A 16,294-nucleotide genomic window follows, 5' to 3' on the forward strand; every position below is an offset into this window, starting at 1 on the left:
ACGAGTGTTAAATATTTTATAGTTTTAAGTATTATTCGCTTGCTATTAAAATAATTTTTCGGTTTCACAAAGCAGTTATTTCCAATTTTATATAATAGCACTTTTGAAACGTCACAGATATTCGAAAATGTGACATCACGTTTTCGATAGTCTCTCGGTTACTTAACAGACCGCCGTCTGTTACAATCAGCTGTTCTCTGCAGTGTTGTCAAACGCTGTTAGCTATACAGCAGGTGCCGCACGTTACAATATGTGTGATGTGCAATTGTTCCAACTAAGCAAACAGTTGAAAAATATCTCGATTCACTCAAATATGGCATATACATAATATTTGAGACATTTTCAGCTATCGTACACGCTCCAACACGAATGAAAATTGACATAAGAGCGATTTTTACTCAATGTGAAGCTCTGCACATACAGTTTTAATGCATAAAATGAGAATTACTCACAGCAACATTCTAAATGTCATTTTATAATAAAGACGCGTAATGCACTCACGGGCATCATACATGCTTGAACGTGCACTGCTCTGACCCGCAACTTTAAACGCTGCTCAGCACTGGATCACGTCATCATAATATTGTTCCATTATACATTTTAAGCCCAAAACGAATCATCAACAGAAATCTTTTAAACTACAGAAACTATCCTCGTAGCAGCTTTTTAAATATCAAGTAAAATCACATTCAATGGCAAAGCGACAAAATGCAACGTAATGACTCGAATGCAGGACGCAAAGAGAGACCAAATCAAATATTGACATAACACGTCAACATTTGCGGCAAGATTTCGGCAATAAAAAAGAGAACATAAGGAATATAACTTAATATATACATCTATGTATATACATTTGTATATATATGCATGTAAATATACAGAAAACATTAAAATTGGGTCCAAGCTGGAATAGGCATGTGTTATGGCCACAGCTCAGTACAATACAACAACAACAGCAACAGCAACAACAACATCGGCAATAACAGCTGCAACAACTGCAACAACAACAACAGCGGCTGAACATGTTGAACGCAAACATTCTGTCGCCTCGAATTCGAATTTCAATTTGCCTGGCGTAAATGGGCCCAGCTGGCAGAACTGTTATTACTGCACACGCGAGCATTTCAAGAGCGTGGCAGAGTTTATCAAGTGAGTGTAGCTGAAATATCCTTTATACTACTCTCTACATGGTCACTCTTCCTTCGTCTCCCTCACACAGTCATCTGCGCACTCGCCATTGCACGCGTGAAGGCGGCTCATTTGTGTGCCGCTATGGCTTCAATGGCGTCTGCGCCTCTCTCCCACTAGATGGCGTCTCGGATCGTGACTATGATGCCCATGTAGCCAAATATCATGTGAATCAGCAGACGCGTGAGCTGCCGCCCGAATGGGGCGTCTATTCGGCGGCACAGAATCTGCCCGCTGTGCTCAATGATCCGCAGCGCGGCAAGCAGAGCAATTTGTTTACCAAAAAATGGGGCGATCACTTTGTGGATCGTGTCCAAATACCGTGCAATCCTCGGCTGCCGGACATCACGCATGCGGATTTCGCTGTCTATGTGGGCAGCATTGGGAAACGCTATCGCTGGCACGAAAGGCGCCAGCAGCAACAGCAGCAGCAACAACAACAATTGCCTTCCACGACTACGCCGGAGCACTTGGGTCCTGTGCCCGTACCGGAGATATTCCTGAAATCCCAGCTGCAGCTGCATCATCCGGCCACCTTTGCCCAGGTCTTTCCCGGCTACATGCAAAGCGCTAAAGACGGCGCCGGCACGCCAGTGGAACGCCAGCAACTCGGACGCCAACTGCAGGAACAGCTCTCCCACTACCTGGATATAGTGGAGGTACGCATTGCCCAGCAGGTAGCCCAGAAATCGGCTGCTTTCTTTCATGCCATGACCACACAGCATGCGATCCTGGCGGAAATGCAGCAGGCGGCGGAGCAAGTGCGTCAACTGCGCTCGGCGCTGGCGCAGCTTCATGGCAGCGCCGTCACGGACAGCTTCCGGGTGATGCGATACGCCCAGCGCCGGCAACACTATCAGACGACGCTGGACAAGCTTCGGCTCATGGCCACCGTGCACAAGACGCAGCCCATGCTGCAGTTGCTCCTGGGCACCCAGGATTATGTGGCCGCCTTAGATTTGATTAGCACCACACAGGAGATTCTCGCAGCCGAGCTGCTGGGCGTCCACTGCTTCAAGCATCTGCCCATGCAGCTGGGCGAAATGGAGAAGCTAATTGATAAAATGTTGACCACGGAATTCGAACGTTATGCAGCCAACGATCTGAATCGTCCGCTGTCCGATGCGGATCTGGAGTCGGACAGCGTCTGTGCCGAGGAGGACAAACTGGTGGCCATTGTGATGGGGCTGTTGCGCAAGCAGAACTTCAGCTTCGTGCAGAGCTATCAGCAGGAGGCGATCGCCACTATTCGGGCGATCATTAAGCAGCTGCTCATTGAGCTCCTCTCTCGTGGAGATCAGGAGCTGTGTCTGACTGGAGCGGGCGAGCAGGCCCTTGACTTGACCCTGTCCGAGTGGCTGGCCATACTGCAGCGAGCCAGCCACGCCCTGGTTGCTGTGCTGGAGCGGGTCAAGGCGGTGGTTTCGATTATGCAACAAACGGCCGATGCTGCCGCCGGTGGCCTCGATCCGCACGAGCATGCCGTTAACCTCATCGACTCCGAAGCCTTTCTCAGTGCTGCACACCATGAGCAGCTCAGCGCGCAGCTCCAGCAATTGCTTCAGGCCGTCTGTCACTATTGCCACGAGCGTTGCGCCAATATTGTCTCACCACAAAGCCTGGAGCGAAGTGTGGCCACGGAGCAGGAGCTGCTGCAGTTGTCCCAGGTGGTGCAGGAGTTTGGCGATGCCACACTCAGCATTTGTGGGGCGGCGAGTGTGCCGCTCCAGCTGGCATTGAAGGTGCAGGCCTCGCGGTACGCACAACGCTTCCATGCGGAGCGCAAACAAAAGTTGGCACTGCTGCTGGATCAGGAGCGCTGGCGTCAGGTGGACATACCACATGAGTTCCAACGGATCATCGAAAGAATGTCCGCGGGCGATTACTCCAAGCAGGCGCCCCTGGATGGCAGCAGCCACATCACGGGTAACGGCGGCATCGTGGCCGGCAATCCGGTGCTCCTCGTCGAGGGCAAACAGCCCTTTGCCCTGGTCAGCGTGGCGCTGCTCCTCATCCAGATGCTGTACGAGTATGGGGGCAGTGCTCAACGTCTGCCCCTGCTCGCCGGATATCACTCCCGGAACGTGATAGATCTCTTGCGCTGCTTCAATTCGCGCAGCTGCCAGCTGATCATTGGCGCCGGAGCGATGCGCGTGGCCGGACTGAAGACGATCACGAGCACGAATCTGGCGCTGGTGTCGCGGGCGCTCCAGCTGGTGCTCTACTTGCTGCCACGGCTGCGGGAGCATTTCGAGAGCATGAGCGGGTATGAGGCGATCGAGCGGGACTATCAGGGTCATATCAAGGAGATCGAGCATAAAATTCATGGCATCGTATCGGAACGGATTGCGGCACAGTTGGAGGCATGGGATGCTCGGCCGCCGATTCCATCGCAAACATTTCGTCATATTTCCAGGCATTTGGTCAAGCTGCATGAGGCGATCGCCGGTGTGCTGCCGGAGGCACAGATCCATGAGATCTATGGTGTGGTGCATCGCAATTTCAAGGACAAGCTGCGGGAGCAGCTGCTCAAGCTGAATGTCTACAACAATGGGGGGCCGCAGCATGGAGTTGTTACCTCGGAGCTGACCTTCTACATGGAGACGTTGCGTACGCTCAAGGCGCTGCCCGCCGATCAGCTCGATAACGGTATACTCGAGCACATCTGGGTGTATTGAGAGCCTATTGAGGGCGTGGCACTATGACCGGATTGCTGTCGGATTTATGAAATCTATAGCAATTCAATGATCGATCAATCCGATCGAAACGTTCCGTTCCGTTCCGTTAGTCTCTATTTTATTGTCCTGTTTTTGTTGTGTAATCGTCTTTGTTTTTATTTATATAAGCATTTAACCTCTTGTAATATTTCCAGTATCTGAAATTTTGTGTATTTTTGCAAGTGTATATTTATGCAAATCCTTAAGTTAAAGAACAGAGAATGAAGAACTTCCTCTTAACTAATTAATTTAGCGAAACGTTTTGTTTGCTGATTTAAGCGGAGTCCATGAACCTAAACAAATACAAATTATATAAATAATATGAGAAATTTATATGTTTTAATTATTGGATAATTGAATTTAGATAATGGAATATATAAATTCTATTCCCATTGAACTGGAATAAAATGGAAATAGCTAAGGATATAAATCCTATAGCAATTTCTGGTTAGGCGTACTAAAAAAAAAAAAAAAATATTAAAGTTAGTGTATGTAATATTTGTTTAGTTATATCTGTTAATCTATAATTTGGGCATTCACTAAATAATTTTATTTGGGAACATTGTGGTCCGAGATTAATAGAAGTGGGAATCCTAATTGGTGGACAAATATACATGTTTGTATATAACTAAAGAAAATTCTAGATGGGAATGAAATGTAGCTTATTGATATTATATTATATAAAATTGGCACAGTTCCGTGAATAATGCATATATATTTTTGTGTACTGGATATGGCGATATAGCCTCGACATACAAGATATACACATCGATGTTTACGATAAATATCCAAGATAAGGTTGGATTCATACATTATATCTATCAGCCAAGGGATGTTTATAAATATTAGTGTAATTAAAAACAAGACTCAAATATAAAGAGCTTTTTTCAGTTTAGTTAAATTTTAATTAATAGAAATTACAAATAAAATGCGCTATATTAATAAACATTTTTCCGCATTGAAATCAAGTTTAAAATTCTTGTTAATAATGGATAATAATAAATTTCAATTATTATTACATACATCTATATATAGCTTTGTCAAATTGAAGCACTATATCGTAAAACAGAAATATTTCTTACAGCTAACAACAAATTTTCGTCTCTTCATAGCTTAAATATAGAAATTGTGACTAAAACAAAATGTATTCTAACATATTTAATGAAGTTGTTCCTAAAGCTCCCACTCGAAGTCTGTGAAATATAAATAAGATGGCAACGAAGGATTGAATATATCGTCTTTAGGCTGTTCGATTTCATTCGATTTATATTTTATTGGCTGGCAGGCTATATCGTCAGCATCAAAGTCGGGATGATTAGGGATTTCTTCCAAAACTTCCTCATCCATTTCCAGTGTGTTCAGTAATTTAGATATGAGCTCCTCATTGAGCATGGGTTCGAAATTCTTAAATGTGATGGCTGAAAGATAGAGAGAAGAGATGATAAAGGAACGGAAGAAAGAAGCAGTAATATTAGAGAGTGAAAGGGTATTTAAAAGAAGAGAGCAATGGAGGAGTCGCGGAAGACGGAGATGATAGATAAGATAATATAATAGAGCAGCCAGAAGAAAATATAAGAACAGAGAAGACAAGAAAATTATAATATATGAGAAGAAAAGAAAAGGAGAACATTATAAGGAAAATCAAGAACGGAAATGAGAAAAGGAGAAGGAAAAATTAGAAAAATTGAGATACAGAAGATATAAGATAACGAACGTAAATGAAACAAGTAAAAAGCACAGATAAGAGAGTGAAACTGTGTAAAATAGAAGAATAGGGCAATAAAATATTTTATACAAAGTAAAAACTCACGTTTCTGGCAATTATTTAAGCATTTTGCCGAGGGAAAATCCATGTAGTCGAATAAATCGAAATCATTCGTGGAGTCGGCGCTTTTTGCATAAAGATCGTTCGCCACATTCGGCACAGACTGCGGCGCCTTGAACTGCGCCTCCAGCAGCTGCTGGGACGCCGATGCCTTTTGGGGCAGCTTCCGATGCTGTTTCTGCAGCGTTTCTTTGCAAAGGGAAATTTTTGGCGCGCAGCTAGCGGGAAATTTCGTGTTGGCGCCTTTGAAGGGCGTCAGATGCGGTTTATTGTTTAACATGTTGTCCAATTTGCCGAGCACGCTCTTTTTGGCGGACTGCTGCAGTGGATTGTCGCCCATGGCCTTGCGTGCTGAGCGGGGCAGCACTAAAAAATATAATTATCAAGTTAAGGCGCAAAAAAAAAAACACTTGGTAATTTTCGCGGGTTTTTTCCTCACTTACTGTGTGCACCCGCATTTTCGTTGTCCATCCAGATTTGAGCCATTCCGTATACAGTATAGTTTGCTGTTTAAATTAGCAAGATATGCGTGTGGTTTGTATATTTTTAATTTTATTTATAACGACGCCAAGCTGCTCAAATTTATTGTTTCATATAAAAACAGAGTTGCTCGACCAGTACAATGTGACCGTAGTTGGCTATGTAGAAAATACTCAAGATTTTATACAAAATGTTCCACCACTTGTCGTATAAATATCCCACAATTGATTAATTTTACACTTATTTAAGTATTTTAAGAATTGTTAATTAAATCTTACAACAAAATATAATAACAGTTTCTCTCTTTATCATAAAAATTAAACAGAAAAATTGCCCGCCTCAGCAATGTTTATTAACATTAGAGCGGCATTACATGCTGTTGTACTCAAAAAGGCAAATGTTGACTAACATAAAATGAGGGTAAACTGTTTATGTTCTGGTCGCGCTCTTGAGTTCAAAAAAGACCATTGGACGGGTAGGTCGTGCGTCGGGTGTGTAGTAAAATCTCGGGAAAAGCCGTTGATGATTCGTCGTCGCGTCGCGCGTGTTTCTGTGTTTGTGCGTGTTTTTGGATTAATAAATTAACAAGATCAAGAAATCCAATAACATGAATATGCGGCGGCAATTGTAGCGATTCGTGTGCTTGCGATTAAACCAATAAATAATACACAAAATCGCAACAGCCGAACGTGTGTGTGAGTGCCAATTGCAAGACAAAATGGCTGCATTTCAACGCATTTAATGCGCGCACAAAAACAACAACGAAAGAGAACAACATACACAAAGCATACGCAAACATGTAAGTATGCTCGGCTCTGTATGTGTGTGTGTGTGTAGGACTGAGTGAATTGTGTGAATTGCGTGTTGGTGTGTGTAACAGGCAATGAGTAACGCGGCATAACAATATTTAATTAGCACCACAAAACTGTGAAATGTCTTTTTAGAATAATGCAAATATCTAAAATCACACCCAAATATGTGAAAATATAAATACAATAGTGTTTGTTTATAACGGCTGCTGTTTGTTTGAACAGAGACTTATATTGTTTGTACCGCAGAAAAAGAAATCAGAAATATTAACATAAATTTTTATTGAGCTCCAATGAGTATTTGTTTTATTTCGTTTAAATTTGTTATAGTTCGGTGTTTTGTTTTAAAATATGCCATTTGTTTATGCCGCAGCAACAATAACAAAATAAACGCGCACAATCAACAATAACATAAAATTTCTATGCAATTGCAATGAGTGTGCGCTCTCTTTTGATTAACTTCACTCTTTCTCTCTCTCATTCTGTTTTGGCGTCTCTCAATTGTGCGCGTACTCAATTGGTTCTGTTGAGTGAGTTTTGTTTTGAGTAATGTTTGTGAGTGATTTATTTTCTAGTTTATGTGTTTTTTTATTTTAGTATAGAAGAGGGTGGTGTTAGTACATATTATTTTAGCTGAAGACATTAAGAAACATTAAACCAACCGCTATTAATTGTAAACATAAATTCAGATATTTGACTTTGTGTGTTTGTACGGGTGTGTGACTTAGTTCACCACTCAATACTTATATTGTCTATCTCTCTTACGCGGACGACTTGAGACAGCCAAGAACTCGAAAGACACTCACGCAAGCAACAGCTGCTGCATTCACATTGCTCCCCACTTACCTCTTTCTTATCTTCTTATTTTACAGCTCTGCTACAATAACCGCAAAAACATCACCAACAACAACAACAACAGCAACAACTTTGTTGAGAATTCAAAACTGTAAATTTCGTTTCGAACGCGTTGCGGTGTTTTTTCTCTTCTCGGTTTTTCGTTTTCTTTTTCATTGATTTTTACGGGCAAAAATTAAAAAAGAGGAAGAAAATATAATAATAATAGCACAAAAGTGAAAAGTGATGTATAAAAAGCATAAATCATTACATATAAAATTGTTGCAGTATACGTGTTCAAATAAGATCGCATTAAATCAAGAATCATAAAACCCAAATAAAAAAAGAAGAAAAAAAAAGGAAAAAATAAATAAATAAAAATAATAGTAAACAAAACGTCGTGCGTGCAAAAAAGTGGTGTAAAATTTGATGGTGCTCTTATATGTGTGCGTGTGTGGATATGTGTGAAAATAGTAAATTTTAAATGGAAATCAAGTTGAAGTGGAAGTTTGTTGCAGTTAGTTAAGATTCGATCAAAACGCTCACAACCAAAATCAGATTAAACTACTGCCAAAAGAAGTAAATATAAAAAAAAAAAAAAAAAAAATACAAAAATATTACAAAATTAAGAAAACTTAAGGATTTCACATCTTTCGACACGTTGGATACCATTTACATATAATGTCATCAACATGTGGATTAAATATAGTTTTCATGTCGATCATTTTCATTATCATCGTAAATGGTAAGTGATCTTGTGTGAAAAGACCAAAACTGTATTTTAATAATTTAAACATGTTCGTTTATTGTTAATTTATCGATGATTCTTTAAGTAATATGAAACAACATGTGATATAAACGTTTTTTTCATCGAATCGTACTCGATGATATTTTAAGATTTACATTTTTCTCATTCTGCAAACGTCATAAGAATACGTGATCCATATATATATTCGGTTTTTGAAATGATTTCCGTACACATAACTTTTGTATGACTCAACTCGAGCGTTATTTAACATGAGCTTTGTTCGGATCTCAGTTTCACACAGTCAACTCGTTAATATATGCCGGAATGTATAGATATCTGTGTGTATATATACATATATATAGGTATATAGGTAGATAGATATATCTGGAGGAGACAACTGGCTGCTATTGTGAAGACCTTGACACCTGCGGGCTGAGCAAAGCGTATCTATTGTTTCACCTGCAAAGACGGCTGCTGTCATGGTAGCTCCCGCTGTCGCTGCCGCTGCCGCTGCTGTTGCTAAAACCTTGATTGTGAGGCACGTTTTGTAGAAGCTGTAAAATATTATAGCTGTAACAAAGTTCTACGGCCTTAAAAGTAAAGTGTTTCGCTTTTATTTTGTTCAAAGTTTACAAAGAAAATTGTTAAGAGCCTTAGAACATGACGCACAAATGGGTCTAGAAAAGAAATACTATTTTCTTTTGCAGGCATTAAATTAAAATGAAATATGAAGTGAAAAAAAGTACTAACAAATAAATATGTAGATTAGGGGAAAAAAGTTAACTTATTAATATTTCAAAAGATTTACATTTAACACAAGATAATAATAATATTTTATTAGTATTATTTAAATTATTTCTTGGCATGTTAATTAAAAAAAAAAAAACCCTATTTACGAATCAATATATAAAAGCCGTTAAGAATTCCTCTTGAGTTTAATATATGACTGCATAATACATAAGAATAATTCTCAAATTAGAAGGGAAATTGAATTCAAAAAAATATTGAGGAAAAACCCATTTGAGTAAAGCTAACCATAAATTTCATCTGTATACACACACATACATAAATACATCCACACAGAGGCACATAACAGACGCACATAAATAAGCAAAGCGATTAAATGCAGTCGTCGTTTGTGAAATAAGAGTAATACAAAGAACAATGCCAAGTAATTAGGAAAGTGGGTACTAAAATTATAAGAGTACAAAAAGAGAATCGTATGCCAAACCACCCCCTCTACTCATGCCACTCCCAAACACCCACAGACAGAGCGTAATTATTTGTGTGCTTTTATGAAAATGTTAACTTAATTTCTGCATGATTGAGCATTTATTTCAATGTTATTGTCTATGGGTCTTGGGCATTTGTAACGCCCTCAGCTCTGTGCTGTACACAATACTCTTGCGCCCCTTGCCGAGTTCTATCTGTACTATTGTGGCTTTTGTATGACTCTAATTATTGCTGTGCCCACAGTCAAGTGCTAGTCGGGTGCAGGGTTTATTAAACAAGTGTATGTATCGTATTTATGTATATAAACGTTTATGTATACATACAAAAAATATATGTATTTGCATATATATTTGCATTGACCAAAATAAATACTATTGAAATATTACAGATATTTAAAAAAAAAAAAAAAAAAAAAAATCATAAATAATTATAGATAAAAATATATTAGTCGAAAATGAAATTCTAAATAAGTAAATAAAAGTGTCTCAGAAATAATAAAGATATTACAGATATATTAATGTATTTACGACAATTAAGCAACCAAAATTGATGTGTATTATTAGTAAAATAAAAGTCAAGCTTCATCTAAAAATAACACACGAAACAATAAATAATGTAGTATGGCAATTAGAAGCCACTTGCCTTAATTTGCTGGTCAAGCATTACAAAATACGGGCGGGCAGCTCTCCAAGCCAACAGAGACACAGCAACAACTACTCAGCTAATTAGCTGTGTGAAGCAACCAAAAACAAACAACAACAAGAAAAACAACAGCGTCAACAGAGACAACAATAAACCAAGTGAAAACCGGTTAATCCACTCGTTTTTGCCGGCTTATCTAAAAAAAAAAAAAAAAAAAAGAAAGAAAAGAAGAAGACAAAGAGGCCGAAAGAAAATTTCGCATTGAGTACGAAATGTTTATCGTACGTATTAAACGTTAGGGTCAACGTCTTGTATATTAAATGATAAACAAATAAAAAATTCATGCTTCTATATAGATATAGTTAAAATCGAAAACTATATACAGATACTAATAACTAGATACAAATGAAAATGTAACTTATAAATAGATAAATACACAGATACAGCTGCAAATATATATATATGTATATATGTATATAATGATATACATGCAGATACATATAAAAATACAGATATAGATATGAATACAGGTACAAAGATACAGATACAACGATACAGATACAGATATGGACACAGGTACATATTGAAATACAGATACAGATGCAGATACATAGAGACATGCAAATAGATACAGATACATGTAACTATATGCTGATACATATAAATAGATACAGATACAACTTTACATATATAAAAATACAGATAAATATTCAAATATAGATACAGATAAAGCTACATAATTTCTGCGGCTGGCTGCTTTGGCTCACACGGTAGCAACTGCCTTTGCCTTTGGCTTTTATCTTCGTCTTCTGCTCCCTCTTAGTCTGTGGTTATTTGCCCCGCCCCCCGCCCCATGGTCTCGCTTACTCGCACGCTCGCTTGACCAAGTGACCAGCCACAGCGGAAGCGCAACAACTACAACACATAAATACAGCAAGAGCAACAGTCTCAGATACAGATACTGATACTGATACAGATACGGATTCAGCTCAACAGCAACTACTGAGCACAAATACTCGTTTTACTTATTTTCTTTGGTGGCACTTATTGCTTGTCGCTTTGTATCGTTTTCTTCTTTCTTTCTTTTTCCATTTTTATGCCTCTCTACTCATGTTAATTTCGAACGTTGGAAGAGTTTGATAAATATTCTCTAATGAATCATTGTTGTTTACTAAAAGTATTTGAGATGTATAGATAAGTTTTACTGATTATTCTTAATACGATTAATTTATGTAAAACTATAATGTTTGTATATTGTATAATTATTTTAAATTTGTTATATATCATTTGAATATTTCTGATGTCATTAACATTAACATTCAATTATTCAATCAGAAAAATGCCTTCCCCATTTATTTACCTATGAGGTATGCAAACAAATTGATGTAAACGATTGCATTTATTAATAACAAAAACCACATTTATTTTTGTTAATTACAATTAAACGCAAATAATTCAAAGCAAAACAAACAAAACTAAAAAAAAAGAGAGCATATTTGTAAGCATTCTGTTGTAATCAAACGCCTGAATACATAAATACATAAGCGTAATTATATATATTTTTTTAGCTCACATAAATTAAGAATAAATACAAAACCAACAAAATAAAGGCATTTTTTATTTTGTTTTATACCTAATCCGTTTTTATTTATTTTTTTCATTTAATACGTTTGGAAAATAAAACTGGAAATAAAAAGTAAAAAAATAGAATTGAATTTATGTGCACGGATCAAAGTTTTCTGACTAATCCTGAACAAGGATTAGTATGCTGTTAAAGTCAGCAAAATAAATATGAAGCTATATATATAAATATAAAGTTGATTATGTATTAGATATTATAAAACTATAATGATTTAAGTGATCAAAAGCAACTAAATTTGTATTTTAAAAATATTATTCTATTAAATAATTAAATATATCCCATATCTTATATTGTATATATCTCATTAAAAATGATATATTTATAAAATTTACCTATTGAAAACAAGTAAAATGAAAGGTATTTGTATTTCTCTAAATGTGTAAAAGCAGCTCTTAATCGATTCACATTTTGCTTTGCTTGCTGCATACTCGCCTGAAAAATAAAATTGAATCAATAATAATAATAAAATAATAATTGATAAACCTCAACCTCAGTTCAGAAGTTAGCTTAGACTGCTAACGAATTGACAATGCATCATGCAACCGCATATAAAGCTTATACACTAATTGCCATAACTCTATGCACATACGCACATATACATACACACACACAATTATCAGTGCTGCCGTTTTAAAATGTGGTAAACCGCAAGGGAAATCTCGACGCGCAGCTGCCGTTGTGTGCACACATATATACATAAATATTTTATTTGATAAGCAGCTGCTGAGTGCCGTTTAAAAAATGCTATATATATGTACATATATAGATGAAAACATATATATATATTATATTTCCGATATGGCAAAGGCGTTGGCAATTTGTCATAAATCACAAATGAGCGCAGGATGGGCAAAAGCAGGGCTGAAATAAAGACAATGAAAATTGAGACAAACCTTACACATTTTAAAAAAGCTTTTAATACACTAACTAAACGTACTTTGGTTCTGTTGAAACGCTTGTGAGGACTAAGAAACACAATTTTAATATATGCTTTTATTTAATACAAATATAAAGAAATTGTTAAACGAATATTAAATATTTGATTCATAAACGTAATAAATTTTATTACTTTATATATTTATATATTATAAACTTAACAAATAAAGCAAAAATGTTATTCCATATATACAAAACTTTTCTATACCAGTTTTGCAAGGGTATAACAAATTCAATTTCACCGAACATAGACAAACTTTCTTGTTTTTATTTGCGGTACGTGTCAAGTGCAATAGGCAAACAAAAAGAAGATATACACAGCCATAACCCATGACCTATCAAGCAGCGCTCACCGCTCACCGAGCACCACCCACCGCCACCAGCACATGCCAGCCCATTTCTAGCTGCTGTGCTGTGGCCCCATTTCCTCAATTCGTTTTTGGTGTCCTCACTTTTTTCGATTTCCCACGTATGATTGACTGCTGGCCCAATATATCTGCAGCTATTTGTTTTGTATCTGACAGATACATGCGGTAGCTATGCTGCAAATGTGTTACAGTCACCACTCGAAATGCAATGCAATGCCAGATGACACTTATTGTCACGCACATATTACATAGATGTGCATATGTATATAGATATAGAATCGTATATATCTTTATACATATATATTTGAATACCTTGCTGATAAATCCTTTAAGCTGGCTGCATATGTCAAGCGCTTTGGCTGCTGCTTCAAAATTGATGAGTGGCTTTAATAAAAGGGCGTGACTTGCCAAACGCCTGACAAGCCCTGAATGTAAACGAAGCTGGTTTGGGTAAAAGGGTGCGCAGCACACCTTACACGTGTGCGTCGTTACCTGTGACAGGTAACAGGATAAAACCAGCGACTCACAATTGCAATATTCTGTGATCCCCCTCTAAAAAGCAAAAATAGAATAAAAAACGAAAACAGAAATTTGATATTTTCTTTTTCCATGTTGTTGTTGTTGTTTTTTTTTTTTTTTTTTTGAATTAAGTGCCACAGGATGCGTAAATGCGGTTACTAAGTCAACGACAGCAATGCCAAAAAGCAAGCAGATATATATTAATATAAAGTCGCTTTCGAATCCAGACATAAATCCTCCATAAGTCTGTCTGAAGCACAGCAGGATATTTGTGTTGTATTTCTGACATTAACAAACGACATTAAGGCAGCTGTTACTGACATCTTTTATTGTAAACTTTAAATGTATTTACATGTGACATATGAAATGTAAAGTAAAATGGTAAATGCTGGATTAACAAATTTCAGCTTCAGATTTAAAAAATTTTTGTATTTTGAATTTAGGATAGACATAAAAAATATTTTTAGCATATAGAAATGTAACATTTTACACTTTAATAAATATACGAATTTTTTAAAAATAGATTTAAGTCCTAATATATGTATATATAGAAATATATAAATGAATAATATGATGTTAATGAAATATAAAATCGGATATATTAAAAAGCAAAATGTCTCAAATTGGCAACCCTACTCAAATAATGTACTCGATATCTTACAAATTTTTAAGAAAGTACTCTCCCTCTTTTTTTTGTTTCTTATGACATGGTAATCCTAGCATTCCCAATAAAGACATAAACAAGCTCGCAAATAGCTTATGCTGATATTTGCTGAAATATATTTTCCATAATATTTAAGTTTATCTTTGGAACTTAAAGATTAAAAGGGAAAAAAAGATTTCGTTTTAATTAAATTTCTTGCGAACATCTATTAAAGGGATAGAAATAGAAATAGAAACAGAAATAGATAGAAATATATGTATATTCGATTTTCTCTGACAACTGAAATCGCGGCATTTCAATCTCGAATCGATTATTAAGCCCCATTTGCATTTCGCGAACGAACTTGATGTTTTGGCATTTGATTAGCTCAAGGCGTGAAATAAATTATTTCAGATACAGATTGCCATGACAAGAACGGTAGATGCCAGGTGTTTGTTTGATAGGTTGTCTCAAAGCCTGTGGCACTACTTGCGATATTTGAATATTACTCAATTCGCCCAAGGAGCTGTGGTGGCAAAGGTTTCAGCTAACCCGACGAGGGCGCTTTACTACGTGTATTAATGTAAGTGTCTGTGTGTGTGTGTGGGTATGCATGTGTATCTGTGTTAACGCAATGTAATTCAATAAGGAAGCTGCCAACTAAAAATGCGCCTAAATTAGCTTTTATGTGCAAATTATGCTGCCTCATTATGCCAAATGGCCGAAATAACAATCAAAGTGCCTCACATAGAGAATGCGGTAGCACAAAAAAATTTAATTAAATTATTAAAGCAACGCGGTAAGCCACATACCACAGGCAGATAAACAAATAAACAAACAGACAACAGACAAAGGGAAACACACAAATAAAAAATAATAAAAAGAAACGGTAAGAGAAAGAGGAGAAAAGTTTGCCCGTTGGCGTAAAGGGAACGGCCTAAGGGAGTAAATAATGAAAGTCAAGTCAAGTTACGAGCGAGAAAAACACAAACAAACATTGGACATTGCGCAGATACAGATATATTATGCACAGACTCTCAACCATAGATTCGAATGCGAAATGTGACTGAGAATACCCAAAAACAAAAAAAGGGCCAAAGCCCGAAAACAGAAAGATGAATCCGTTTCATGGCCTTGGGCTGCACGACTAACTAATGCGCTCCGATTATAAATAAAAATGTATAAAATATATTAAATTAAATATATATATATAAATAAATGTAATAATTTATAAAAAAAAATAAATTAAAAAAAAATAATAATTATTAAAAACAAAAAAAGGAAGAATAAAATAAAATATTTACAAAATTAATCTTAAGAAAAAGAACTTCAGCAAAAGCATTGTCAATAAAATTCAAATACATCTTTTAGTGTTGTGCAATTTTTTTTATTTTTAAAATTTTTTATTTATATATATTTTATTTGAAATCTGTCTTGTACAAAACAATAAGCAAATCTTTAAACTATAACTATAAATAACCGGAGGGTTTGCACTCCAACGATAAATTAATTTATTAAATGATAAATTAAAGCAATCCGGACTAGCTTCAGATTCAATCTTACTTCATGTCTTTAATTTCCTATATATTGTGCAGACAGGTAAGAGATTCATCATGTTTACAGGGTATAGAACTAGAAGCTAGAGGTCACACTATCACAACTCTCACACGCAGCAGCTGAATGTAGACAGCTGTTTAGCGACTTTCATTT

The 16,294-nt window shown here is 36.8% G+C and overlaps 3 protein-coding genes across 6 annotated transcripts in view; 2 read left to right on the forward strand and 1 right to left on the reverse strand.

Moving 5' to 3' along the window:
• The first annotated feature begins 329 nt into the window (after positions 1-329).
• LOC6576991 (vacuolar protein sorting-associated protein 54) lies at positions 330-4,234 on the forward strand. Its single transcript, XM_002002931.4, has 2 exons — positions 330-1,149; positions 1,220-4,234. The coding sequence occupies exons 1-2, from the start codon at positions 923-925 to the stop codon at positions 3,864-3,866; spliced, it is 2,874 nt and encodes a 957-aa protein (XP_002002967.1). The 5' UTR covers positions 330-922; the 3' UTR covers positions 3,867-4,234.
• A 657-nt stretch (positions 4,235-4,891) lies between these two features.
• On the reverse strand, positions 4,892-6,368 carry LOC6576992. Its single transcript, XM_002002932.4, has 3 exons — positions 6,174-6,368; positions 5,716-6,096; positions 4,892-5,323 (listed from the first exon to the last, which is right to left on the reverse strand). The coding sequence occupies exons 1-3, from the start codon at positions 6,214-6,216 to the stop codon at positions 5,079-5,081; spliced, it is 669 nt and encodes a 222-aa protein (XP_002002968.1). The 5' UTR covers positions 6,217-6,368; the 3' UTR covers positions 4,892-5,078.
• A 284-nt stretch (positions 6,369-6,652) lies between these two features.
• Positions 6,653-16,294, forward strand: part of LOC6576994 (disintegrin and metalloproteinase domain-containing protein 10) — a 148,985-nt gene continuing 139,343 nt past the window's right edge. For all 4 annotated transcript variants that reach the window (XM_032729093.2, XM_032729092.2, XM_032729090.2 and 1 more), the window contains exons 1-2: positions 6,653-7,009; positions 7,892-8,598. In XM_032729093.2, the coding sequence (XP_032584984.1) occupies positions 8,535-8,598 (64 nt within the window). In that variant the 5' untranslated portion in view covers positions 6,653-7,009; positions 7,892-8,534. The remainder of the gene's footprint in view (positions 7,010-7,891; positions 8,599-16,294) is intronic.

Source organism: Drosophila mojavensis, unplaced genomic scaffold (genome assembly GCF_018153725.1).
Source record: "Drosophila mojavensis isolate 15081-1352.22 unplaced genomic scaffold, ASM1815372v1 contig_36, whole genome shotgun sequence".
Classification (NCBI taxonomy): domain Eukaryota; kingdom Metazoa; phylum Arthropoda; class Insecta; order Diptera; family Drosophilidae; genus Drosophila; species Drosophila mojavensis.